The 26,956-nt window shown below is 40.7% G+C and overlaps 1 protein-coding gene across 2 annotated transcripts in view; it reads right to left on the bottom strand.

Annotated features, from left to right (window-relative positions):
• Positions 1-12,676: 12,676 nt before the first annotated feature.
• Etv5 (ETS variant transcription factor 5) overlaps positions 12,677-26,956 on the bottom strand; it is a 57,302-nt gene continuing 43,022 nt past the window's right edge. For both annotated transcript variants that reach the window (XM_047565163.1, XM_047565162.1), the window contains exons 10-13: positions 22,717-22,785; positions 22,373-22,542; positions 17,505-17,606; positions 12,677-15,197 (exon numbers count right to left, since the gene is read on the bottom strand). In XM_047565163.1, coding sequence (XP_047421119.1) covers positions 14,976-15,197; positions 17,505-17,606; positions 22,373-22,542; positions 22,717-22,785 — 563 coding nt within the window. In that variant the 3' untranslated portion in view covers positions 12,677-14,975. The remainder of the gene's footprint in view (positions 15,198-17,504; positions 17,607-22,372; positions 22,543-22,716; positions 22,786-26,956) is intronic.

The following is a 26,956-nucleotide window of genomic DNA, read 5'->3' on the forward strand; positions in this document are numbered from 1 at the left end:
TCAATTATAGTAGACATCTGCTGGTTTTGCCTCCTGCCCAGCATCCCCGCCCCCAGCCCTCCCCACCCTCTCTCAGTAACAGCCCTTCTTTTTCCTTGGGGAATCACCTCTTCATTCCTAGAGTTGGTTTGAGCGGACCCCAACTCCTGCTCCAGGATTGAGTATGCAGGTCAACCTTGGTATCATCTCCCTAGCCACAGTGATTGGTTTGGTTCAGGGATGGAGTATAACCCAAGCTAAGACAATCAGAATCAAGAACACTAATCTCTTAGAACGATATTGGCATTATTTTATTTTTTTTGGTACTGGAGATTGGACCCAGGGATGCTTTGTGGCTGAGCTGCACTCCTAACCCTTTGATTTTTCTTTTCTTTTCTTTTCTTTTCTTTGTGAGACAGGGTTTCGATAAGTATCTTAGGGCCTCACTAAGTTGCTAAGGCTGGCCTTGAATTTGCAGTCCTCCTGCCTCAGCCTCCTGAGTCTCTAGGATTACAGATATGCATCACTGTGCCCAGTCCTTTTGACATTATTTTAGAAAAGTTAGTCTTTTTCTGTTAGATTTGAAGTTGAAAAAGTGTAAGTCTGGGTTTCCAGGGACTACCACTATGTATAGCCCAAGAAAGAAATCAATACAGTGAAAAGCAGCGCCTTCTGTGACGGAAAGAGACTAGGTACTGGTCAAATTATCTGAGCCTCTGGATTCAGTATGTCCTACCCAGTTTCAGTAATGATATATATGGTTTTTGTTTGCAATTAAAAGACCCCTGACTAAATGACAAAATCCCCCAACAGCAAAAAAACTCCCAAAATTACTGATTTGAAATAAGACTTCCATCATATGTAACATTCTGATATGAACTTGTCTTTCTCATCTGATTCATTGATCCATTTATCTATTCCAAGAGCGTCATCACTAGAGGAATTGCCTTTTCGAATGTCTTTTGTTTGGTCAGCTCAATATTTAATTATATTTCAGAGCTGAATGTTGCTATGAGCAATAGCTGATAACAATTCTTAGCTGCCCCCTTCCTCAGAGGCCCACCCTTGGCCAATCAGGAGACTTCACACAGGGAGACTGTGTCCTGGCCACCCAAACTGCTAATGACCGACCTTCATGGGGTACAAAAGATCAATCATCTTATCTCAAAGTGGGACTAACGTTGTGCACCACAGCATTCTTGCTCAACTTTTCCTCCTTGCCTTCTCTGATTATCTCTCCTGAGACCACTTCCCAGACAACCGCTTGAGCAAGAATCCCAATCCCTGGCTTTGCTTCTAGATAAGAATTCTTTCCAGGTGTTCTTAACACTCCTCTCTAAGCTGCCACTAAGTGGAAGGAATAGCCCCTGTAGCAAAGGAAACAACACAGGTCAAGGATGTTGATTCTTTTAAATTTATCTGCAAAGTTTCCTGGATCTTCTAACCTTTCAAAATATACCAGATCGTTAATGCTGAGTGACTACCAATGTGTAACTTTATTTAGGCAAGTTCATCAGATAAAACCATTGGGTGATATTTAGTTAGGGAATGGGTTAAGTACACAAGGGAAAAGGTGTTTTTGTTTATTTTGCTGTTTTAAAAAGCACCATATAATAATTTTACATCTTTATGGGTACAGTGTGATGTTTCAGCACATTTATACATTGTGTATTGGTCAACTCAGGACGTTGAATTTATCCATCATGTCAAACACATACCATTTCTTCATGATGAGGACATTCAAAATCTCTCTTCTTGCTCTTTTAAATTATATGATACAATATTGTTGACTATACTCACTACTGTGAAACAGAACATCGGAACTGGCTATGACTTTGTATCTGTGAACCAATCTCTCTCCACTGGCCTCTGGTAATCACTATTCTGCTTTCAACTCAGCTCTCAGATTCCACCTATGAGTGAAATCATGCAATATTTGCCTTCCTGTGTCTGACTTCTTTCACTTAACATTTATCTCCAGGATGCGTGTTGCTGAAAATGATACGATTTCACTCTTTGTTATAGTCGAATAGTATTCCATTGTATATATGTGTCACATTTTCTTTGCCCATTCATCTGTTAATGGATACTTCAATTGATTCCATATGAAAAGGTACTTATGATTAGAAAAGTTTGGTGTTTTGTTACACAGAAGGGTCAGTATAGTCAACAATATCGTATCATATAATTTAAAACAGCAAGAAGAGAGAATTTTGAATGTCCTCATCACAAAGAAATGATATATGTTTGAGATAATGGATAACCTCAATGTCCTGAGTTGATCAATACACAATACACATCACTATCTTAACAAGTGATCAAACTCAGAATCCATTTTATTGGGGCAAACTGACATGTGTCTCTTGAAGTGATGTGGCATGAAATATGTAATGGTACTTTAGTGGTATTCCTGCCCGAAACCGTGAACCTGACTCCAACCATGAGAAATATCAGACAAATCCAGTTCATGAGACATTCTACTAAATAATGAGGCTGGAGAATGTCCTTGTGTTTAGGAACTGAAGTTCATTAAAAAGTGAATAAACAGATGTGACAGGTGAGTTTAAGTGTTTACATGTATTTATATTCTATCTACTTTGTGTGGACTTGAAATTTCTACAAAAACAAGTTTGTAAACAAAACCAAGTATCCTTCATACATGCACACAAAATAATCCTATGTAAAAATCTCACGTGCTTTCAAATTTGTTGTGCAGCATTCAGTTAAAACCCATTTTATCAAATCTTATTATGAAATGTGCATTATAATTATAGTCAATACTCATCTTATTTCAGTTTCTAATAAGATTTTCTACCTCCTATTAACAAAAAATAAAATTATATGCTAGCTGCTGGGCCAATTAGTTATAGCAATATATACCTTCCTTTTTCATTAAATACATGGAAAATTGGATCATAATGCCTAATGAAATTAATGGAGCTATTTTGGCCTTTTAAATGCATCACTTAATTGCATTATTCCCAAAAGCTGTCCACTAGAATTCAGTACCTATATGGACACACATTTACCAAAGCAGTACGTTGCCTTCAGCAACACTCATCACATTAATAATAATCGGTAATTTTAGTCAATTTTATAATTTAGATAATCATAAAATAAGGAGGACTACCATTATCATCTTGCTTTGGTAACTTGGTGTGATTAATTATGTTAGATCTGCATCTTCATCTGTTTAATCTTAGTCTGTCTGCTTTAGTAATTTTTTTTTTCCGAGACATGGTCTCACCCTCCCAGTAGCTGGGAACTTCGGGCACGCACCTCCATGTCTGGTTACTTTAGTAATATTTCTTATGATGATATGTACTACAAAATATATTGTTCCAAGTTTTCAAATTTTATTCCTTAAAATTTGTAGGAACACATATTTATTTGAATTTTAAAATGACACCAGACTCTTTCTGACAAATTCAAAGTCAGAGTCTGATTTATAGGTCTGACAATGAGGCCCAGGTTTGCTAAAACTATTCTAGTAAACATTTTCTAGAATATTCATTATTGAATTATCTAAATGGCACTTTAAAGTCTTGACAAAACAGGGTCAAGTATACAATAAGACAAAGGCTTTTAAGTGAAAAATTTGAGATGTGACAGATTATATGGTGGTCCCATGATCCCCACTTCCTGGTATCCTTGCCTTTGAGTAATCCTCTGTCCTTGAATGGGGATGGAATCTGAGACTTGTTTCTAACCAAGAGAATATGGCAAGGACGATGGGATGCACCTGATTGTGTGTATGTGATTGTGTTACCTGAGGTTATAACAGAGAGACTCCTTCGCTGGTTGTGAAAAACAAGTGACCCTGTCAGGAAACTCATGTGGCAAGGAGCTGAGGGTGGTTTCTAGCTGGCAGCCAGCAAAGCACTGATGTTGCCAACTATCAAGTGACCTTAGAAGTAGATCCTCTCCCAGTCATGCCTCAGATGTGACTGTTGTCCCTGCTGACACCGTGACTGCAGCCTGGGGAGACTATGAAGTAGAGGACACAGCTAGATGAACCACAGCTAGGTTTGGTGCCAAACTCCTGACCCACAGAAATTGGGAGAAAATAATTTCTTGGGTCAAAGTCGCTAAGTTTGTAGTAATGTTTTTACACACCAATAGAGACCATAAATAGCAAAGGTATGTTGAAATTAATATTTTAATGTTTGAGTGATCTGGAAACCAGCTGATTAAGTGGGAGTTCAAGAAGAAGAATTGCAGATGTAATGTAAGGCAGTGGTTCTCACGCTTGAGCATGCATCATAATCACCTGGAGGCCTTCCTGGTGAAACATTCTGGGTCCCACCCCTAGAGTTTCTGATTCCACTTGTCTGGGGTGGGGCCTGAGAATCTGTGTTTCTAACAAGTTGCCAGGTGATACCCATGTGACTCCTCTGAAATCCACACTTTGACAACCCCTGGCAACCACTGGTAACCAAGCTTCGTAAAGCCCCTTTGTTATACCTCTCAGAAACTGAGAAAAAGATTAGGTTTTAACGACCAGTACAAATTCTTTCACAAGTTAAACTGTTTCCAATATTTTATTTTCAACAAAATTAAAGGAGGACCTAAAAGAGTTATATAAGAGAGATCATTAAAAATAATTTCTGATGAAAAATAAGTATGGGAATTTTGGCAATAACTTGGAAGTACTTCTAAGAGGGAGTGGCTTTTCTCTCTCTCTTTCTCCCTCCCTCTCTCTCTCTCTCTCTCTCTCTCTCTCTCTCTCTCTCACACACACACACACACACACACACCTTATTCCATTCCTAAGTATGTATTTAAGTGAACGAAGTATATTAGGGCAGCTACACTGCTGTTACAAATAGACCCAAACATTGTTCAAATATAATCAAAGTTTATTTTTTGTTGATTCTCCAGAATGTGGTGAATCAGAGACCCAGGCTTCTTCCATCTTTGACTCTGCCATTTTCCAAGGTCTCAACATCATCTCCATCCAACCTGAAGAGCATATGTAGGAGGTATGGCTGCTTCTTAATAACCCTAACCCAGAGAGAACACATATTATTTCAGCTTATCTTTAGAGAAATGAATAACATGACTACTATATTCATCTGGGTCCAAACAGGAGAGAAAAACCACAAAATCATTTGAACAGGGAAAGTTTAATATGAAGAATTCCTATCTGTAACAGGGAATTGGAATAACAGGTGGTTGGCAGTTCAGAAGTGAAGAGACAGCAAATCTATAGAAGGGATGCTACCCATAGGGCTGAGACAGAAGGTTTAAGGAAGAGTCTCCAGCTCCTCTTCTAAGATTCAGACTTCATTTGAGAGGTGTGTTTGAGGAAGGACCCCAAGATCACCATTAGGTTCAGTGATTTGTGAGAAGGATTCAAAGAACCTAGAAAAACTGTTACTCTGAGGGTAATAGTTTATTACAGTAAAAAATTACAGATTGAAGTCAGCAAAGGAAAAAGGCGACGTAGGGCAGTGTCTGGGAGACACCAGGCCCAGGCTTCCAGTTGTCCTCTCCCAGGGGCAGATGAAAAGACTTAATTCTTCCAGCAATGATGTACCAAACCACCGATGAAGTATTGCTGACTAGGGAAGCTCATCTGATCCTTGACGCCCAGGATTGGTACTGGGGTGGATCACACAGGTATGGCTGATGGTGCACATGGCTGACCTTAGTTACTCAGTTCCTTTCAGAGTCAACAGGGGTCTAAGGTCCCTGCCATAAATCACAGTGTTATCACAGATTGTCTGGGATGGCTCAAGGTCCTAGGTAAATAAAAACACACTTATCAAGAAGGATATTCCAAGGGTTTAAAAGTTATTGCCCAGGAGCCAGGTAAGGGCCAACACTTTTTGGAATGCGTAAGGTTTGGGCAGTGCAAGCTGAGTTAATCCTTTACCTCAGACGTTCAGTTCAATGAGAGTTGACAAACATACACATTAACGCCTGCTCAAACCAAGGAAGAGCACATTCCCTCTACCTCCCAGTCAGCACCTGCCCACCCATCCTTAGCTATTGCTATCACCAGAGATTAGTTTTGTCTATTTTAAAATTCCACATAAATTGAATCAGATAGTATGTATTATTTTGTGTCATTTATTTATTTTAGTTTAATATGACAATATGACGGCTTTTTTTTGGGGGGGTGGTGGTGCTGGGGATTGAACTTAGGGGCTCTCAACCACTGAGCCACATCCCCAGCCCTATTTTGTATTTTTTATTTAGAGACAGGGCCTCACTGAGTTGCTTGGCATCTCAACGTTGCTAAGGCTGGTTTTGAACTCATGATCCTCCTGTCTCAGCCTCCCCAGTCTGGGATTACAGGCGTACGCCTCTGCACCCAGCTAATATTTTATTTATTTATTTTTTTGTGGTGCTGGGGATCGAACCCAGGGCCTTGTGCTTGCAACTCATCCACGGCACGGTATCTATAGTACGAACACCACAAGTGGTTTATCTGATCTCCTGTTGATGAACATTTGAGTTTATTTTTATTTTTTAGTGGCTATTGTAAATAAAGCTTCTGTAAACGTTCTAGCAAAGGTCTTTTTGTAATACGTATTTATATCTCTCTGGAGTAAACACTCAGGATTGGAGTTACCGGATCATAGATGTTTTCTATAGATAAATGTTTTCCTTTATAAGAAACTACTAAGTAGTTTTCCAAACTGGTGGTACCTTTTCACACAACCACCAGCATTATATCCACGCCAACATTTGGTGTTGCTAGGCTTTCTTATTTTAGTCATTCCAATGGGTATTGCTGAAAGGTCTCAAGCAGGGGGAGACTTGACTTTAAAAGAAAATCACTCTTGCCCATGTGGTGGCATATGCCTGTAATCCCAGCACCTCAGGAGGTTGAGATAGGAGGATCACAAGTTTGAGGCCAGCCTCAGCAACTTAAAGCCCAGGTAACAATGAGATTCTGCCTTAAAAAAAACAAAAAGGACTGGGTTATGTGTTATGTGTTTCAGTGGTAAAAATGCTTCTGGGTTCAATATCCAGTACAAAAAAAAAAAAAAGAAAGAAAGAAAGAAAGAAAAATCACTCTGACTCCATTATAGGAGAGGGGAGAATGAATGAGGTGAAAATTGTTAGATAAACATTTATCTATGGAAAACATCTATTCCGTGATCCAGCAATTGTGATCCTAAGTGTTTACTCGAAAGAGATAAAAATATGTATTACAAAAAGAACTTTGCTAGAACATTTATAGTTTTATTTATAACAGCCACTAAAAAAATAAAAACAAAAGCCCTCAAATGTCCATCAACAGGACATCATATAAACCACTTTTGTTCATACTACAGAGACACAGTGCTGATTTCAATGGTACAGTTGAGGGAGAATTGGATTGAGTTAGGGTACTGATGGTGAAGATGGACTCGAGAGGTATTTAGAAGGTAAAATTAGTAGGAGTTTGCTACTAATTAGGAACATTAGAAAAGGACCAAATTACTTTTTGCTGTTTAATTTTGGTGGGGATGGGGTGTGTAGGTCACTTGATTTTTTTTGGGGGGGGGGTACCAGGGATTGAACTCAGAGGCACTCGACCACTAAGCCACATCCCCAGCCTTATTTTGTATTTTATCTAGAGACAGGGTCTCACTGAGTTGCTTAGCAACCTTGGTTTTGCTGAAGCTGGCTTTGAACTCATGAACCTCATGCCTCAGCCTCCCAAGCCCAGCTTCTTGGCTTAGTTTTGAATGGACATTTGTGGTACCTCTGACAATGTGACTGTTTGAACATGTTGTACATTTGCTGTGGAACAGCATATAATCATTAAAAATGGTCTTTTTGGGGCTGGGGTTGTGGCTCAGTGGTGGAGCACTTGCCTACCATGTGTGAGGCACTGGGTTCGATTCTCAGCACCACATAAAAATAAATGAATGAAATAAAGGTCAACAACTAAAAATGCATATAAAACTAATTTTTTAAAAATGGCATTAAAGAGGAATATTTCTTGACCTAGAAAGATTTCAAAGTAAGTTGCTTAAACTATAAGTTACAAATTTCTGTAAATGTGGAATGACCACTTTTTATATTTAAAAATCCATGTTGAGGGGCTAGGGATGTAGTTCAGTGGTAGAGTGCTTGCTTGTCATGCATGAAACCTAAGTTAGGTTCCTAGTGCTGCAAAAAACAAACAAAACAATACCCACAAACAAACAAAAACCAAAAACAAACTATTGAGAAAAATCATCTGAAAAGTTGTACAGCAAATTGTTAACTGTTATCTCTAGGTTGAATTTTCAGAATAGTTTTTAATTTGGGCTATGTTTTTTTCCATTTTTCTACAAAGAACATATGCTAATTGTATAATATGAAAAAAGTTATTTTTACAACATTGAACATTTCAAAAATAGAAATTTATTTTAAGAGCACACAAAAAAAGAATACACAGAACCCCAAAGGGATGGGAAGGTAGTGGTAACAGCATCTGGATCCTTCCTCCTTTATCCTTGAATGGCTCCTTCCACCCTCTGGGCACGCGATTTGGCAGGAATTTCTAGGCTTCCTTCAGATTTGAGAGCCTGAGGGTGGAGTGGAAGGGCTTTTGAGACTGAGGTGAACTCAAATCCATGATTTTGAAACCAATGAAGACTTCTTTTTCTCTGATCCCTGTACCCAACTTACTTTGGTTAGTTGTATCCCCGCCCGCCACCCCCCTGGTCCAGTACTGGGGCACTCCACCTCTGAGCTACCTCCCCAGTCCTTTTTATTTAGAGGCAGGGTCTTGCTAAGTTGCCCAGGCTGGCCTCCAACTTGTGATCCTCTTGCCTCAGTCTCTTGAGTAGCTGGGACGACAGGTATGTGCCTGTCCCTGGCTGGATTCCAGTAGTGTTGATTGGTTATTACATCTGCCACTTCATGGAATGGTTTGTGCACATCATCTGTGACCTGTGTTGCTGATCCAGCCCCCGTCCTCATCTTACTTGACATGTCAGAGACATCTGCCTCTTGGAAACACCCTCTCAGTTACCCCTACTTCACCAGCCAGTCTTTTTCAGTTGTCTTTGCTGATTCTAAGTCTCTCCAATCTCTTAATCTTGGAGTGTCCCAGTGGCTCGGTCCTTGGAATCCCTCTTTTTTCTATCTATACTTATTCCTTAGTGATTTCATCTGCCATCAACTTGAAATACTCTTGTACACACAGACAACTCCTAATTTCTATCTCTGGCCTGTCTCTTTCCCTGAACTCCAGACTCCTATATCACAATTGGTGTTTACATGTGATTTCTAACAGCCATCTCAAAGTTAATACACCCAGTGGAATGCCTGTTCTTCACTGATCCCCAACCCAAATTGTTCCTCCAAGTCTCTCTCTGTTAGTGGCAACTTCAGTCTTCCTTGTGCTCAGGCCAAAAACCTTGGAGCCATGATTAACTCCCTTTTTTCTTCACTTTACATGTCTAAAACCTATTGACTCTATCTTTAAAATGTATCCAGATATGCCCTCCATAGGCCCCTAGTCACCCTCTTGCCCCACCTGGATTACTGCAGCAGAATACAAGGGTCTTTACTTCTTTCCTTGTCACTTAATTAAGATGTCAAAGTGATCCTTCAAACATACATCAGATGATGTCATTTCTAAGCTCAAAAAACTCTTGGCAGCTAAACAAGAGCACAGTTAATGCTGGAGTTCTAAAAATCTTACTGGCCCTTCATGGTACAACTCCAGTTCCTTTCCTGATTATAACTTACAATGCTCTGATTTCCTTCAACCCAGTTTCAGTCCTTGCTATTCCATATTTCAAGCATGCTCAAAGCTTCACTTTTCTTTCATATATCCATATGGCAGCTACTGTTCTCAAGTCTTTGCTCAACTGTGAGGCCTTCTCTGACTTCTCTGTTTAAAAATTTCAACTCTCCACCCGCATCTTTCACTATGCCCCCTCCTGCTTTATTTTTTCCATAGTACTTAGTACCTTCTGACACACGTCATCATTTTTTTCTTCCTTTCTCTCTCTCATTTCTTCAGATGTAACCCAGTCCCTGGCATAGAATAGACTCTATTTGTTGGATAACTGATACTCAGTATGTTATAACTTGTATTCTAGTTTCACATAGAGAAATGTTTTCCCACTAGCCTGAGCTACTGAAGGGAAAGGTGGGTTTGTGATTCCTCCCCCACCCCCAAAGTTTATCTTACACAGTAGATGATTGATACATGATAACTGAATGATGGAAACTCAGATGCAGACTTACCCACCTTGGAGCCAAAGAAATAAGGTCATCCAGGAGAGCCCTGCTAATTATTAGAAGTAGGTGTAGCACACTCCATTGATGCTCTGTGGCCACCTGAGTTAACGGAGTTGTTCTCTGCACACTGTTACCTGTACCAACTCTCTTTTCTTCCTGGTAAGATGTACAACCCTGAATAACCTTCAACCAATAGAGGATTCAGTCTCTCCAGCCTGGAGCCCATAGTGATCAGAGTAATATGGTGGCATAGTATTTAAGTATGGAACTGCAAGCAGGGCTATTAAATGTTTAAGGGGTTATCCCATGTATTGTCACACCACTAACAGCCCTTTAGTTTGAAAATGCCATTAACATAATTTCAGTATCCTTCAGTGCCTGCCATCTAGTAGGTACTTAGTGGATGCTTGGAAAATGGATAAACATATGCCTTTCATTATGGGACTGAGCTATCTTTGGACATTGCTTAGAGATAATTGTTGAATTTGACCACACACACACACACACACACAACCTCAAGTTACCTAAGAAATGCCTTTCCCCCCTCTTAGGTCTGGGAAGCAGCACATTATTGGTTCTCCCATTGACCTAGGAGGTCCTCCAAGACCATGTAGTCAAACTTAGTCAATCACAGAGAAGGGAGCAGAACCAGATGTCTGGCCTTCAAGGGTCTAGTCTTATTTCCACAATAGCCACTGTAAACATTCCAAGGAAGAAAGTAATTTTGGAGGCTGACAGCCATGAATATTTTCAGATTCAATTCAATAAGTGATTCCATTTAAGAAAGACTGCCAAGAAGGTAATGGAGATTTAAAAAAAAAAAAAAAAGTGCTCTGTAAACTGTAAAGTACTATCCAAAGGTTAGCTATCTGAGGTTCATCGCCAAGGTCAACAAATCCAGGTTTGGAGGTAGAGCCAGCTGTTAAATTGGAGGAGCGAAGGGAAGGCTGGTCCATTAAGGGGCCCCTTCTGAATGGGATTATCAGTGTATTTGCTGGGATCAAAGGATACAGTTGCTTGCCCCCATCACCTATTTTAAGTACACTATACACCTAAGCTGAATAGCATCAATGCTTACATTGTATATTTGCCTTAAAACTGATCATTTTCTGGACTTTACCCTTTTCCTTGTTTTTGGAAGCTACCCGCTGAGCTCCAGCCACCTGCAAGGCTGGGCATCAGATTGTCTCTCCAAGGTTTCCAACTGTCTGGGTACATGAGTGTTTTTCTTCCACATTAGTTTCCATTTGTCCCAGCTGCATCAGAATTGAGATTCTGCACATACTCTGGCTTTCAGAACTACATTCTTTTGCCCTCACACTACCTCTTTGTCATCTGACAACTGAATAAGCATTGTTCCCCTGGCATGGCTTGTGAAAGGGGACTCTGATGAAGAATAAACTTCACATTTTCTGGCTTCCTTATCCTAGCGCCCAACACTAGAAGGGCAGCAGTGTTTGGTGACCTCCCGCATTAGGTTAACGATCTGGGTCTGGGCCCAGGCTGGATAATGAGCCCGTGAATAATGGGGGAGCTGACTGTCAAAGCCTTATCATGGTGGAGCTGAGAGGAGGGCCCCTTTGTCCTGCACCCCTGCCCCTTCTCCCTAAGCATCTTTTCTTAATCTGTTGAAGCTAATGGGTTTTATGTGGCAGACATTCATTCCCCACAAGCTCCAAATAGAGTGGCTGTGCACCGATTCAGTCTCGATGTTTCTACACTTAAAGGCTTGTAAACCAGTGAAAGAAAGATAGTAGATAAACTTACAGAAAGCCTTCTGTTGTAGACTTGAAAAAAAGCTCCATTTTATTTCTCCACTGTAACAGGAGTCTTGAAAACCCTAAATTAAAGGTGCAGAACACTAAAGGGCACAATACCGCAAACAACCCTGCAAACTTTATTTCCTTCCATGGATTTCCCAAGTGATAAACACAAGAAAGAGAGACTTGGAGGAAAGATATCCACCGTTGCATGGCCAGAAAGAAAACACAACAAGCCAAGTTCTTTTTCTTTTTTCCAAAGGGATCAAATTTTACTAATGAGTAAAATTTTTACTTGTCAAAAGCAAAACTTGTTGGGAGAAAATTAGGAAATGCTCTTGTAAGCTTTTACTGGTTTTCAAAGTATCTGTCTAAGGGCTTGAAATAGAATCATTCTGGGACTCAAAAATCCTAGTCTAGTTAATCTTTTCACACAATCCAAGGTCCAAACATGAACTCTGCTCTTAAAAAATAGTTACCAAGAGTTGGTGACTAAGTGGGATCAGGGGATGGGGTGATCTCAGTTCACCTTTGGCTAGGAAAAGGATCTGTCTATCTCTCACCCCTTTGAATGATTTTTTTTTAGCCAGAATATCCAGGTAATAGTTCCTTCAACTACTTTGAACTACCACCCATTGGCTAAACAGTTGCAAGACAGGTGTAAGGGTAGGTGACATAGAGGAAGACATGTGGCTTTCGCTTGTTTCAAAGTTAGATCACTGAGGGCAAGAAAGAGGCATTTTAGGCACTTGTTAAACGAAAAGCAAACTTCTTTATTGTACACAGTACAGAATATAACGCAGCTTGGCAGGATGCATACAGCCCTGCGCAGGGGAAGTATTTAAAATCAATTGGCAGGTTAAAGCCTTTCTGCACTGTAGACTTTCCACACTCTGGAAAAGAAGCAAACAAACAAACAAACCCCCCCCTCAAACCCTGAAAAAAACCAAAAACCACCCAGGAGGTGCATGAGTCCAATGGGAATGCAACGGTGATGCCACCATCCTATATCTCGTGACAGCACAGGCCACGTGGTTACAGCAGGGGAGGGGCAGCTCAGGCTACAGAAGATTATTTTCATACTTGCTAAAACAGCATAAATTCATTAAAAAAAAAAAAATCCCAAACCAGGATAAGTAAAGAAAGGAAAAACAAATCTATACAGCATTTACAACAAATAAATCTCTAGCCAGCTGGGGGGTAAAATATGCATCTATGTATAGACTATGTGTAGATTAGAAAGCTATAAATATGGTTTAGAAGAGTCCTTTGATTAGAGTACAATGCTAATTATGACCCAAGATACAAGCTCGACACCTTTGTGGGCTAATTTCCCATAAAGGAAAATCTCATATTTCCATAACTACAAAACGCACCTTTATCCCTGTGAAGCGCTTCACAAATGTGCTGTTGGTCATAAGGGGGATCATGGAGCAATCCATTTTTTGAAAAGCAGCTCAAAGCATGTGCCTCCCTCTCACGGACTCAGCACTGTCTCCTCCACACGAGGAACAGCACAGTCCTTCTGAACGTTCTGAGTGACACGGGGAGCACAAAATTCCATCACTGGAACAGGTAGCAAGGTGCCACCACCTTCTGTTGACTTTCCTCTACTTTGAGCTCAACTTTTACGCAGCTTTAGCTTGGTTGTTTTAAACTCTCCCAATATAATACAGCAATTAGAATAAACTTTAAAAAGTGGCAGGAAACCAGAACGCTAGCACTGTTTCACCTGTCAGGGTCACATGTAAGTCTCAAACCCCACTGAACTGTTATGCAGGGTTTAAAGCCCAAGATTTAAAGAAAAAGGAAAACAAAACAAACAGATGAAATGGAAATTGTCATTAGTCATGCCCAGGGAAGAATCCCTAGGGTTCCCACCAGGTGACCAGGTTTCAAATGGACATGACATGTAGTATGTACATCTGCTTCCCAGAGAGGGCACGTTAGTGAACACGGGGAGCTATACATATAGAATCTATGCTTGTGTCCAGGCTGCCCTGCACACTTCAAAAATGTACAACTCAGGTGCAAATGTTCCATCAGGTTGTCAGGTGCAGAAAGCACAAAGCAGGCCACAGAGCGGGCTTTCCGTGGCTAAGGGGACGCCCCAGCAAAGCCCCTCTCAAGCTGCAGCTCTTCATAAGTTGGCACAGCCCTGCCTACGGGACACAGTGCACAGTTACCAAAAGGTTTGTTTTTGTTTTTTTGCTTTAAATACCAAAACTACAAAAATCAGTTTATAAACTGTTTTTCCAAAACAACCACCAAAACAAAACAATCCCTCCCCTCCCCCCGAATTGAAGCAAAACTAAATACTGTCAAAAGTGTTAATCGCCTTTCTCCTAAAATGAAAGCCATCCACATTCAGCCATGTGACTGGGAAGAGGGAGGGGGCCTGCTCTATTTGGTGACCACACGGCTGGAAGGTTCCCAAGAGTAGCAATGGTTTATGATTTGAGAACCATGGAGTGGGTAACAGCTATCCTGATTCCCCCCTTTTCTATACCAAGGGGAAACACTTCAGATTGAGCTAGAAGAACTCTCCAAATTTCAACATCTTTTTTTAACCCTTAAATGGTCTGAGCCTCCCCACTCAGTCTACCTACTTTTCTATAGGCTTGTGATTTCTTTTTTAATAAATTGTGCAAACCAGAGCCCTTCTTTGTAAAGGCATTTAGTAGTCCATGATCAATGCAGATTGTCACACACTCAGTCCCATTTTGCAGGTACTAACCTGAACAAGGTATTGCTTTGCATATATTGTCCATGGTGGTAAGGAGGCTCCATTTCCATCTCTTCCCAGAAACCTCATCAGAATCAATCAGTGTCGAGGCACCAACCTTTTGGTGGTTTTCTGTCCCTGCCTGTTCCCACTCCCCAGCCAAGGTATCTGTCTTTCAGGGTGACAAATCCAGAGACGGCTTGGGCTCCCCAGATAATACTCAAAGGGCAAGCTTTAGAACAGCCAAGAACACAAACAAAACCACTGCCCTCATCTGCCTGAATGGGAACTGCTAGCTCTAGGGTTTGGCTGCTCAGTCACTCAGGAACTTAGTAAGCGAAGCCTTCGGCATAGGGGAGGCTGCTGCAGCGATCCATGTCCAGGAGGTAAGCAGGGTTGTCTTCAAAGTGGGTCAGTGGCAGGGTGTCCTCCTCGTTGAGGGGGCATTCAGACTCTGCCTTCAGGAATGGACGCTGATTGTCCGGGAAGGCCATGGAGAAAAGGGCATCCGGGTCACAGACAAATTTGTAGACATATCGCTCCCCAGCCACCTGCAAGAGAAACACACCTTAAAAGGCCCAGCTGGAACAGGGAATGGGGGTCAGAGGACATAATTTGAAGCCCAACCTCTCAGGGAATCAAAAGGTCTCATTAGTAGTCGATTATACAAATCATTGGGATCTGAGTAATCTTGGGGACCTAAGTCAGCAGTTGAAACAGATGATATTTCAATTCCAAATTCACAGCAGATAGGCTCTTCCAGAAGAAAATCCTCATTTTTGGTCAGATCCTGATAGCCTGGAAAACTTAGAAAGATTGTGTATGCTGAAGCTGCTGCCTGGGGTTCCAAGGTCTGAGGGTTGAAAGGTGTAATGCATAAGCCAGACCCCATTTTCAGTACCTCCAAAGTTTACTGCCTTCATGGGATGGATCTATTACTTTGAAGGGTGAGGAATTTGGAGAATCTGTGTGAAGATTTTAAGGATGTTCCAAAGTCAAGTAGAAGTGCTTTTGGTATAAATGCAGTTTTTAAAAAAATCACTCACTACATGGTTCTGCTATAATGCAGGAGCTCAGCTGCCTTGGTATGGACTTTATACGTTGTAATATCATTGGAACGAGAAGGCCTTGATTATTTTACTCATCATGTAGCTGATGAGTTAATCTGGTCAAAGGAATCACCCACTCTCTTCTGGTCACGCAACAACAGTGCAGGAGGGCACATATCCCTGAAATCAAACCTGGTGTCAGGTAGTGCAGAGAGGCAAGGAAAGACTGCTATCATTACTGGTAAAATAAACATTTTAGACTAAAAGAAAAATCTGAATTGTTGAGTTTAATCCTGCCCTTCTATCGTTCTGCAATAAGTCGCAAATAATTGAAAAACTATGGCTTTGGTTCTAAATCTTGGGTTTAAGAAGTCTGTGGCTCCAGTAGAAGCTTGCAGAAGTAAGTAACAGTACAATCATGCCAACAGGTCTTAAGGTTTATTTCAGTTACACTTCTAAGTATTTTTAGTCACCAGAATGTGGTATCTGCACCAATTTTCCACAGAACCCAAACATCAGGAATCAGACTATTTGAAGCTGGATGGCTACGGTCTTCATCAAAGCAACTTTTAATCAACCATCCCCATTGGTTTTTTAAGCCACAGTTTTCCCCCCAGAGTCCACTGTGTGGAGCAGTGAGGCGTGAGAGCAAGATGGTGATACTACTAGATCATTGTCAGGCAAGGCTGATGACACTAAAACTGAAAGGGAAAGGGGATCAGAAGAAAATGGGGAGTGATTTCTAACAGGAATGGGGTTTCTTTGGGGGGTTATGTTCTAAAATTGTGGTGATTGTTGCATAGATAAAGGATGCTCACCTAGTAAAGTTCATGTGACTATTACAAAATCTGGAAAACTGTATAATCTAAAACACTTCTGGTCCCTAGATTTCAGATAAGCGATACTCAATCTACAAAATGTAGACTGCTTAAATGTATAAATGCCAGAATTTTGGGAAATGTGCTGTATAAAATTTGGTGGCTAAGAAAGATTTGCCATTCCTATCTTCTACTTATCCACGGGACTTTAGGATTATGGTCTCTACCACTTATCCCAATAAGAATTTTGTATTGCCTGGCTTCTTCAAAATATACCTTGTCTTCTCCTCTGCAAAAAGCAACCTGCTATTGGGTGACTCAGTTGCCATTTTATAAACTTTGGATTTTAAGTTTTAGTTTTCGTAGGTTCTGAAAAATAAATAAGATTTTCCTATTTCTTTAACAATTTGGAGAGCACTGAACCACCAGATTTGGAGGGTGCAGAGTTTTAACAACTGAAGAATTCAACCAAGCTCTTGTGGGAGTGTAGATCTTCGGATTCAACCAAGCTCTTGTGGGAGTGTAGATCTTCGGACTGATTCCCTCATGTGCCCCTTTACGGACACAATAATCGACAGTGTGGACATCTTAGTAAGCATGCCGTTTAAACAAAGTAGAAGAGGCTAACTTTCTTATTGTGTCTTCTATAAGCAACTACTGTTTTTTTTTCTTTTTCATTATTTTTAGATGTTGATAGACCTTTATTTTATTCACTTATTTATATGTGGTGTTGAGAATCGAACCCAGTGCCTCACACATGCTAGGCAAGTGCTCTACCACTGAGCCACCTTTGAATCCAAGAAAATTAAAGGTGCTCTTAATCACCTACTTGGTTCTTGTCTTACTTGTTTTTTCAATATTCCTTCCTACTACAGAACTACTCATCAGGCTAACATTTTCTTTCAGCCATCATCAACAGTCTTATTATAGAAGCCTTAGAAATTTCCTTTGAAACTGATCAGAGTGGCCTGAGTCTCTTGTAATTGCTCACCTTCTGCATGATGCCCTTTTCATAGTAGTAGCGCAGAGAACGGCTCAGCTTGTCATAGTTCATGGCTGGCCGGTTCTTCTGGATGCCCCAACGCCGAGCAACCTAAAGAGACAAGGAGAGCAAAGGACAATGGAAACACATTCCCTGGGTCTACAGTTTTCTCCCAATCCCAGGAGCACCAGTTCTGTAACCTGTCTGCTTTGGCCAATGATCCATTTCTCTGACCTGCAAGGGAAAGAAAGCATTTAATTCCCTTCAGACCAAACATTGAACAAAGCTGATGATTCAGTCACAACTGCTGGGAGGGTGAGACCTAGAAGAATCCTAGCACTTTAAGATTGCAGAGGGCTTGGCTCATGTCCCAGAGGATGCAAGCTCTCTACTGTTTCTCCACGTATGAATTATTGACCAATACCCATAGACCATTAACATGTTGCCATTAAGTGCTATGGTTTCTGTAGCAGTCAATAAGGAATAATTAGAATGGTCATTCCTGAAACATTAGAAACACGCTAGTGAGTTGCTAATGGGCCAGCAGAGCAAAAGTTCAATTCTAATAAGATTGGAGAGGGGCTGGGAGATGTTTACTTATTGCCACTCACGGACTAAGGGGGAATCAGATCATTTCGGCCTTCTGCCATCCAATCCCCTACTCCCAGAAGACTTGCAGAATGGACGTTAAAGCACGTAGCACCATTATCCACTTAATGAAAAATTAACAGGGCTTCACAAACAGTTCTGAAGTGCATTATATCTAACCCAGTCCACCTGAGGTACAGTGATGAGGGATGTAACTGGAGCTTTGGGCAAAGAAGAATTATAGCAGGAAAACTTCTTACTACAGTCTACCCAGTTATCAGGGCAGTCAAGCAATTTCTGGTTTTAAGCATTTCAACTTCCAAAATTTTACTTATGAGGACAACTGCTGAAGCAGGAGAAAAACAGTCCTGGAAATGTGGGCTTTCTTAGAAGTCTCTAAATGCATGCAAATCAGATCATGTTTTGAACATTTTAGGTCAGTTGTGGTAACTTAAAAAAAAAAAATTAACTATATTCCTTTAACCATTTCACATAAAGTATTTTAAAAATTATTTTGACAGAATGAAAGCAACATTTCCTGAATTCATGATTATAAAATAACCTTTAATAAATACCAGAAGAGTTGGATGCAGTGAACACACCTGCAATTTCAGCTACTTGGAAAGCTGAGGCAGAAGAATTGTAAGTTCAAGGCTAGGCTGGGCATCATTCTTGTCTCATAATAAAAAGGGGTGGGGGTGTAACTCAGTGGTACGGCACCTGTCTAGCACATGTGAAGCCCTAGGTTCAATCCCTTTTTGCAAACAAAGCAAAATAAAGCAAAACAGCCCCACAAAATTGAAAAAATAAATGCCAAAAATGATCTATAAGGAAGAATGCACTTGTCCTAATTGCATTAGAATAGTTCAATGGTTCGAATCCCTGGTGCCTAAGAGAACAAACAAAACAAAACAAAAAGAACCCCAGAATAGTTCAGTAGTAATGAGTCTACTCTGCCTTGTAAGACAACCCCATGAAAGTTGTTTTCATTTGTTTGCTTCATGACCCTTTGGCACATATACCATTCCCATGTTGCACACCCATTTAACTCCATCTTAAAAACAGCTCAAAAGGCAAAATAAACCAAAAATACATCTTGGTCAGAGAATAAGTATTTTAAAGCAAGGAAAATAGTGGTTAAGGAAAATTTGCTACATCAATCTAAGTCCTTCTGCTCTATTCAACAGAAATGATACTCTCTGAAACTAATCTTTAACCACTGTCTGCCACAAGTGACATGGGAAAAGAATCCCAGCCTCATCATTTTATTATGCTCAGCGACGGAAAGCAATTTTGAATATTCTTCAACTTCATTTGTGACCTCTCTTTGCTGTCACTTGCATATGCAATAGCTTACTGGAGAGAGGGTTTGTATATGCACAGATTTCAAAGCAGCTCTGGTAGCCATAGTTACTGACTCATCCTCCCAGGCCAGAGCCCTGTGATTCAGTGGCCTCACCACTGTGCTCCTTCTATAGTAATGCATGATGTGACGGCACAGCTCCAGAGCAGCTGGAAGTGAGGGCTGCCCCTCTTCTGCAGTGGGAGAAGCAGGCAACAGATCATTACCAGCTCTTTCTTTCACATCTCCCATTAGTTACTTAGGGAGGACACATCTTAAAGACTGAGGCTGAAGGAGTTAAAAAAAAAAATCCACCTATCTCCGCCTCTCCTTTAAAGAGAGAACAGCCGCAGCACAGGGAGTGGTTCTTTCTAGCAGCCCATCCTTTAAAACCTCCCAAGGCATCAGTTATCTGCCACATGTTCAACAAACAACCCTACCCCCCAAAATATTCATTAATGCAGATTCACAGTTAAAATGGCTCCAGATTAAAGCCGAGTCAGTCATAATTGAGAGGGTGCTAAGCTGGATGACTATCAAAAGACATTTGATTAGGGGGCCTGCCAAAACGCAGTTTTAAAACCACAATTTCCATGCACAGTGTAATGGATATTATGGATAATTACCCAGAGTGCACTACTCAGCCACACAGCTGCCTACAATTACGTCCCCAACAGCTTCCTCCTCCGTTTCACCCTTCAAGCTCCCCCATGACGACGACTTATAGCTTTTTCCAGGAGTTGGTATCTTCCTGACATTAAGGAGAAGGGCCCTTGCAGTTACACAAGGAGTAGGGGGAAATTCAACAATGGCATGTGTCCTGAGGCTAACAGTACGTCCAAGGAACTCTGTCAGTCTAGGGTTAAGGGAGCAGAGTACTGGGAGTTTGTGGAATGCTTGGGAACTTCCAGGTGGGATGGGAAGGGCAATTCGTGAAGAAACAAAGCTGCCCAATCAACACAGAGAGGCTTAAGGCTGCCACAAGCCTCTCACATACGCGACTCGGCTGGTTGGCATTTACGAACATTCTGGATTAATATTAGTTTATTTATTAAGAAAGCAGGGGCCCTTTGCCATCTGTTCATCATTTTCTTTACCACTGGCAGGAGAGCAGAAGATTCAATAACAGCTTTACAGAGGGTCATAACCAGCTTTACCTGTAGCTGGACAGCCTGTGCTAGGCCTGAGGCAGTGGCAATAAAGTAATAAAAGCTCCTGTTTGTGAAATGAGATAAATCAATAAGGCTGCCCACATGACAGACTTGCTTTCAAAAAGCCTTGGTGAGTTGAGGTAACTCGCTTTCCTCAAACCTCACATAAACCAGGCCACATTATTAGGAAGGCAGGGAGGGGAAGGATGGGCCTATAAGCAGCGGATGGCTCTCCAGGAGGGCTGGAAGCCTAAAACGTGGTCCATTTCCACATGACTTAGCCAGAGAGAAACGCTTGGGAAAACACAGCGGTACCAGCTCTGGCTTTGAAGGTAGAATGAGCCTAATTACAGGCTGTTTATAGTATCCAATGTGGACACACATCCATTCTCGTGAATGAATACAAGGCAGAGAATACCATACACATATCTTTTATAACTGCTTTTAAAGAAGCCTGCCTATTCTCCTACCAATCAGGATTTTCCCCATGTTTCCTACCCATGCTTTCCCCCCCTTTCCCCATTTCATCTTTCAGATCATTTCCTTCTTCCAAACCAAGTGCTGGTTGTTACCTCCTGCTGCTAACCCTGGTGCCAGCTTATCCCCTTAGTGTGCTAAAGTGAGCCCTGGAGTTAATTGAACATCTAAAACTGCAGTCCTTGCTCAAATGCTTTCCAAGAGTGTTGTTTCCATTTCAGTTATACCCAACTCAAAGATATCTTTTACTCTGCTGATTTAACTATATAGCCTAAAAGTTCATGCTACTGAAATGTTAGTTTGGGGTGGTGGCAGTTATTGCTTTTCCATTTATAATCTCTCTAGATTATAAAACCAAACAAAATTAAAACACCCCCTCCCTTTGAAATATGTTACATTGAGAGATTGATTTAATATATTCTGTTATGTGGTATTCCAAAAGAAGTTCTTATGGTATGTCTTTTCTATTAAAGAAAGGATACTGATTCTGTCCTAGGTCTTTCTGTTAATAGTGTTTGGCAAAAAGTTTCTTTCCTTCTTTTTCTTCTATTAACAAAATAATGGCAGTTTGTGTCATTTCTTCAACTACTGTGATGCTATGTAATACACTGTAAGAAAATCCAAGTTCCTGCTGGGTGTGGTGGTGCATGCCTCTAATCCCAGCAACTCAGGAGGCTGAAGCAGGAAGATCACAAGTTTGAGGTCAACCTCAGCAACTTACCAAGACCCTGTCTCAAAAAAACAAACAAACAAAAAAACAGATGGGGATGTGGTTCAATGAGTAAAGTACCCCTGGGTTCAATTACCAGTACAAAAAAAAAAAAAGGAAAGAAAGAAAGAAAGGAAGGAAATTCAAGTTCCTAAGACTGACCCATCTCCGATCATTTCTGTGGGTTAGAGACACTTAAAATAGTAGGGTAATCACGTGACTGAAATAACATACAACAAGTTCATATAAACCTCAGATATAGGCTACAACATATAAGGCTGACACCAAAATAAGCCTGTGCTGTTGAAACAACATTTGAAAAGACTTTCCGAGAGTCAGAACACATCCTATTCGGATGTACATGTTCATGGCCTCACTCCTTGATGTTGCAGTAATGTTACAGATTCTTTTCATGTATTCTACAGTAGAGAACTCCGGCTATCCATGTATTAGAAATTGTTTCATTAACAAGAAGGGCACTGCCAAGCCCACTGCCCAGGCCAGAATAAAGAGCTTACTTAACATAGGAAAAAGCCTCAGTGGAGATCTAAATAACAAACATCAACCACTGCAAATCAAAACTCATTTGAGTCCAGCGTCCAGTGCTTACCTCCTCTGGTTCTATCAGCTTAAACTCCATGCCTCGGCCTGTCCAGGCAATGAAGTGGGCATTGGCTGGGTCATCAAGAAGGGTGACCAGGAACTGCCACAGCTGGAGGGAGCCTCGCCTTTGGTAAGGGGGGCCCTCCCGATACATGGTGGGCTCCTGCTTGACTTTGCCTGTTTGGGACAAAGACATATATCCAAAAATTTAGTCTAGAATTTCTCAGAAAATCTGAACAAAAAAAAGCTTTTGATTCTGATTTAATCATTTCAACTGGTGAGACTGCTTGAGGAATTCTGACATCTCCAACCCTCTCTCATTTAGCATCAAACTGTGGGTGGGCTACTTACCTTCCAGTCTCTCAGGCACGACGCAAGTGTCATCAAAATATAACCGGGGATCTTTTTCATATGAAAAACCTGAAGGAGTTGAAAGAGAAAGGACATGTTGCTTAATAGATTCTCTGTGTAATACTAAAACTATGGATTTGAGAACTAAAATGGGATTCCATCATTTCAGCTCATAAGCCCTATGCTATGTCTATGCTGCACTGAATTTTGGGGGACTTCAAAAGGGCTTAAGGCATTTGAGTTCTGATGTAATCACCTGAGCCTCAGTCAGAGCAACATCAATTCCTGCTATCAGAGCTAAGACTAAGGGAAGCGCTGAGTCACCAGTAGGTTCTGTCACATCTTGTTTATAAGGTCTGCATGGGTCAATGTTGCTGTGACTGTGCCCTTAGATCAGAAAAGACATCTATTTTGGATGTATTTATTATATCTGTACATAGTTTTATCATCTGCCTTTAACTAATATTAATTTCAACCTTCTGTATAAACTTGTCCAGGCTATCTAAACATCTCAAATACGTCGCTGGAGGGTAAAGAACATGGTTCAATAAATAAAGACCAGGGCCTATAGAGGATCATGAAGACGTGTAAGTTGCAAAGCCAGTGGGCGGAATTACCAGACAGTAGAAGGAATCCCGCCCTCCAGTTGTCTGGGCCTGTGGGGTTCATTCCTTTACCACACTTCTCAGAAGCAAGCCTCAGGAGCTCCTGCCTCTCTGGGTTTGGTTCTCAGCGGATTCACCTGACCATATAGTACAGGTATAGGTATATGTATTGGATGTGCAGTGAGGACAGGTAGAGGAAAGCACTCTGTGATAAAGGGCTGTCATTAGAATCAGAAAGGGATTCACTGTGACTTGAAAAATCTATGGGTAAAGGAGCCAACATATGATTCCACTATTCTCTGCTTCTTTGCAATCTGCCCAAATCAAGTAGCTCCTTGGCAGGACTAAAACACCGTTTAAAGAGGTTGGGACTGGAAAATCCTGGCCCAACTTGGAGGAAACTAAAGGCTGTTTTGAGTTTTTTATTACTTATTTTTGTTTCCTTAGCCCTGGGCATGATTTCTCTGTTGCTTAACTATATCAAAGGAAGTATATTCTATTGACATTTATTTGTTGTTGGGTCCACTAAATATTTAGGCCAGGCACTACACTAGAAGTGGTTAAGTAGCTAGAACAATACAGACTTGGTCCTTGTTTTCATGGAACGTATAGCTGAACTGGGGAAAACGGACAAAAAGGATAAAAAGAAATGAACAAGACATAGTACAATATGAAAGTGCAGGTCCTACAGCCAAACTGGTGGGCCCCAATTAATTGAATAAATTAATCCCTCTGGGCTCCAGTTAGCTCATCAAGGAATACTGGGGAAGAGAATAATTCCTACCCTGTAGGTTGTTATGAGAATTTAATGAGTTAATATAGAGTCTATATTGATCTATTTCTTTAGAACTGAACATCAAGAATAGCTCCTATAATAAACGATAGTTTTAAAAAAATAATTGCACATTGTGATAATTACTATTAAGAAATTAATTGGGGCTGGGGAGATAGCTCAGTTGGTAAAGTGCTTGCCTTGCAAGCACAAGGCCCTGGGTTCGATCCCCAGCACCACAAAAAAAAAAAAAAAAAAAAAAAAAAAATTAATTGGACAGGATAAGAGCTTTCTCTTATGTTCTCTATAATGAAGTTGAAATTCCTTAATAAGGACCACATCCTGAGTATTTTAGTGTCCTCAGAGCACCTTGAAGATCAGAAGTGCTCCATAAATATTTGAATAAATATGAGATTCTACATTCTCCAATAAGGAAAAGATTTAAGAAAACAATGCAACAATGCTAACCTTTAAGTCAGAGATTTAGTGAGTCCTGATAAATTTATTTTCCAATTTGGTATTAGAAAAACCTTTCTGACTTTTATGACAAGTTGGTATACTTTACATCATCAATTAGACAATCTCTTCTGCGTGATTTTTTTTTTTTACCCTGGCTGCTAGGAACCTATATATTTTCTGACCTTCCATGTATGTTTTGATAATTAAAATGGTGTTTTAATGGTTTCATTATAAAGTCATTGTAAGTGAACTACTTCAAAGTTTATACATCTGTCAAAGCTATCATGTTAATTTTTAGAACCTTTCTTCCTCTAAGTTAAGAATAATACATTTACTCTGTGTGTGTGTGTGTGTGTGTGTGTGTATGTAAAAGAGAGAGCAAGAGAGTGAGAGAGACAGACCTAGATTAAATTCTCGGTTTGGTTTTTAAAACTAATCTGATGAAGGACTGCCTGTAAGGAGTATCATTTTGTGGTTTCTAGTTATTGCCACATGTGGTCCTTAAAACATCTGGAAGATGCTATTGGTTTAAGTAAAATCTATGTCAGTTGAATTTGTACCAGCAGTTATTTCAGTTGTGGCCACAACCATCTAATCACTCAAATAAAGGTGGCAGGAAGGAAGAACCTGTTTGAGGTGCAAAGTGGAAATGAAAGATTCAAAACATTCTGCAAGGATTCCAGGTGAAAGCTTAAGGCAGGAAGGCTATCTTAGCAATCACAGATGCCAATCAGAAACACTTGTTTTGCTAACTGTTTCCCAGGCATCTGTGGTCAAGCATGTGTAAGAAGCTAGAAAAACCATGTCAGGGTTATTTAGAACAATTAAAAATATTGGTCTCTTTGGAAAAACTTCTATGCATTGGGTCAGGGAAAGAGTGGGGGAAAACACACATAAACTCACCAGATAGTCTGTGTATAGTAAGCAACCCAGTGTCTTACTAAAAATATTTCCTTTAAGAGCATGCTCTTTGCTAAATGTCGTAATTATGTAAAATGTTTTCCTCCCTTTCTTCCCTCACTCCCTCCTACTTTGCCTGCTGCAAACATCAATTGCTTCTGTAGAGACATTCAGGAACCTGGAAGAGAACCCTGCACAGCTGTGTCCATCACAGCCAGTGGTTCAGTAGTCAGTCCTTCCCTGGCAGGGCTGGACCCTCACAGGATGACCAGAGGAAAAGCACTTGGGTCTCCCACCTAACCAACGGGAAACAGCTACCCACAGGAACCATTCTTGTGAACTAATCATTCTAAAAATCAGTCAATACTTCATGGGTATCAGATCTTCTATCTAAAAATGCCAGAGATCAGTAGATCTGAATCTTACATGCACCAGAACGCACCTAGCATTTTTTTTTTTGTACAAGAGATTGAAACCAAGGGCATCAACCACTGAGCAACATCTCCAGTCATTTTTAAAAAATTTTTCATTTTGAGACAAGCTATTGCTAAGTTGCTTAGGGCCTCACCAAGTTGCTGAGACTGGCTTTGAACCTGTGATCTTCCTACATCAGCCTCCTGAGCCTCTGGGATTACAGGTGTGTGCCACCGTGCCCATCCCATCCCAGAATTTCTGATTTAACTGCATCAAAACCAGTTTTTTTTTTTTTTTTTTTTTTTTTTAAAGCTTCCCAGGTGATTCTAATATGCAGCCAAGTTGAGAATCACTACTCTAGTTCTCACACTTGAAGGTGCATTTCCTGCAGGCCTCGTGAAAATACAGACTGTTGGGCCTCACTCTGGGGTTTCTCATTTAATAGATCTAAAACAAGTCTTCAGAATGTGTGTTTCCAATGAGTTCTAGGTGAAGCAGATGCCACAGGTTTGGGGAATAATACACTGATCTACATGTTTAAGAGGAAACATTATCTAATAGAAAACAAGACACACTTCTGGGGAAGCTGTTTTAAGGAAAAAAAATCTTCCCTATTTCAGTGTTTGGAAGAGAAATCTGAAGCCTACCACCAAGTACCTAGAAGGGTAACTTTAAGCCCCGAGCCTGCCCCTGAAGGTCTTTCATGCCCCACAGACTTCAGTGCTCAACGGTGCTCCTTCCACCAGATGAGCCCACTGACTGCTACTGTCACCCACTCATGCAGGAGCTGTTCAGCATGTGCTCCTTGCAGCTCTGACAGCTCAATTATCCTCCCCCCACAAAAGGCCCCTTCCTCCTCTGCATTCCCACCTCATTACTCCTTTAAAGAAATCCTAAATTTAAAAAAAAAATCTGTGACGATACACTGAAAGCAAACAACAACAAAATACAGGCCCTCACAAAAACTGGCACCAGATGCCTTGAAAATGTCATTCCTTTAACCCAGAAATTTCAGGGATTTAGCTTCAAGAATTAATCAAGAGAATGTGAAAAGATTTAGTTAGATTAATGTTTATTTCTGGTTATTTTG

The sequence above is a fragment of the Sciurus carolinensis genome, chromosome 9, assembly GCF_902686445.1.
Source record: "Sciurus carolinensis chromosome 9, mSciCar1.2, whole genome shotgun sequence".
Taxonomy (NCBI): Eukaryota; Metazoa; Chordata; class Mammalia; order Rodentia; family Sciuridae; genus Sciurus; species Sciurus carolinensis.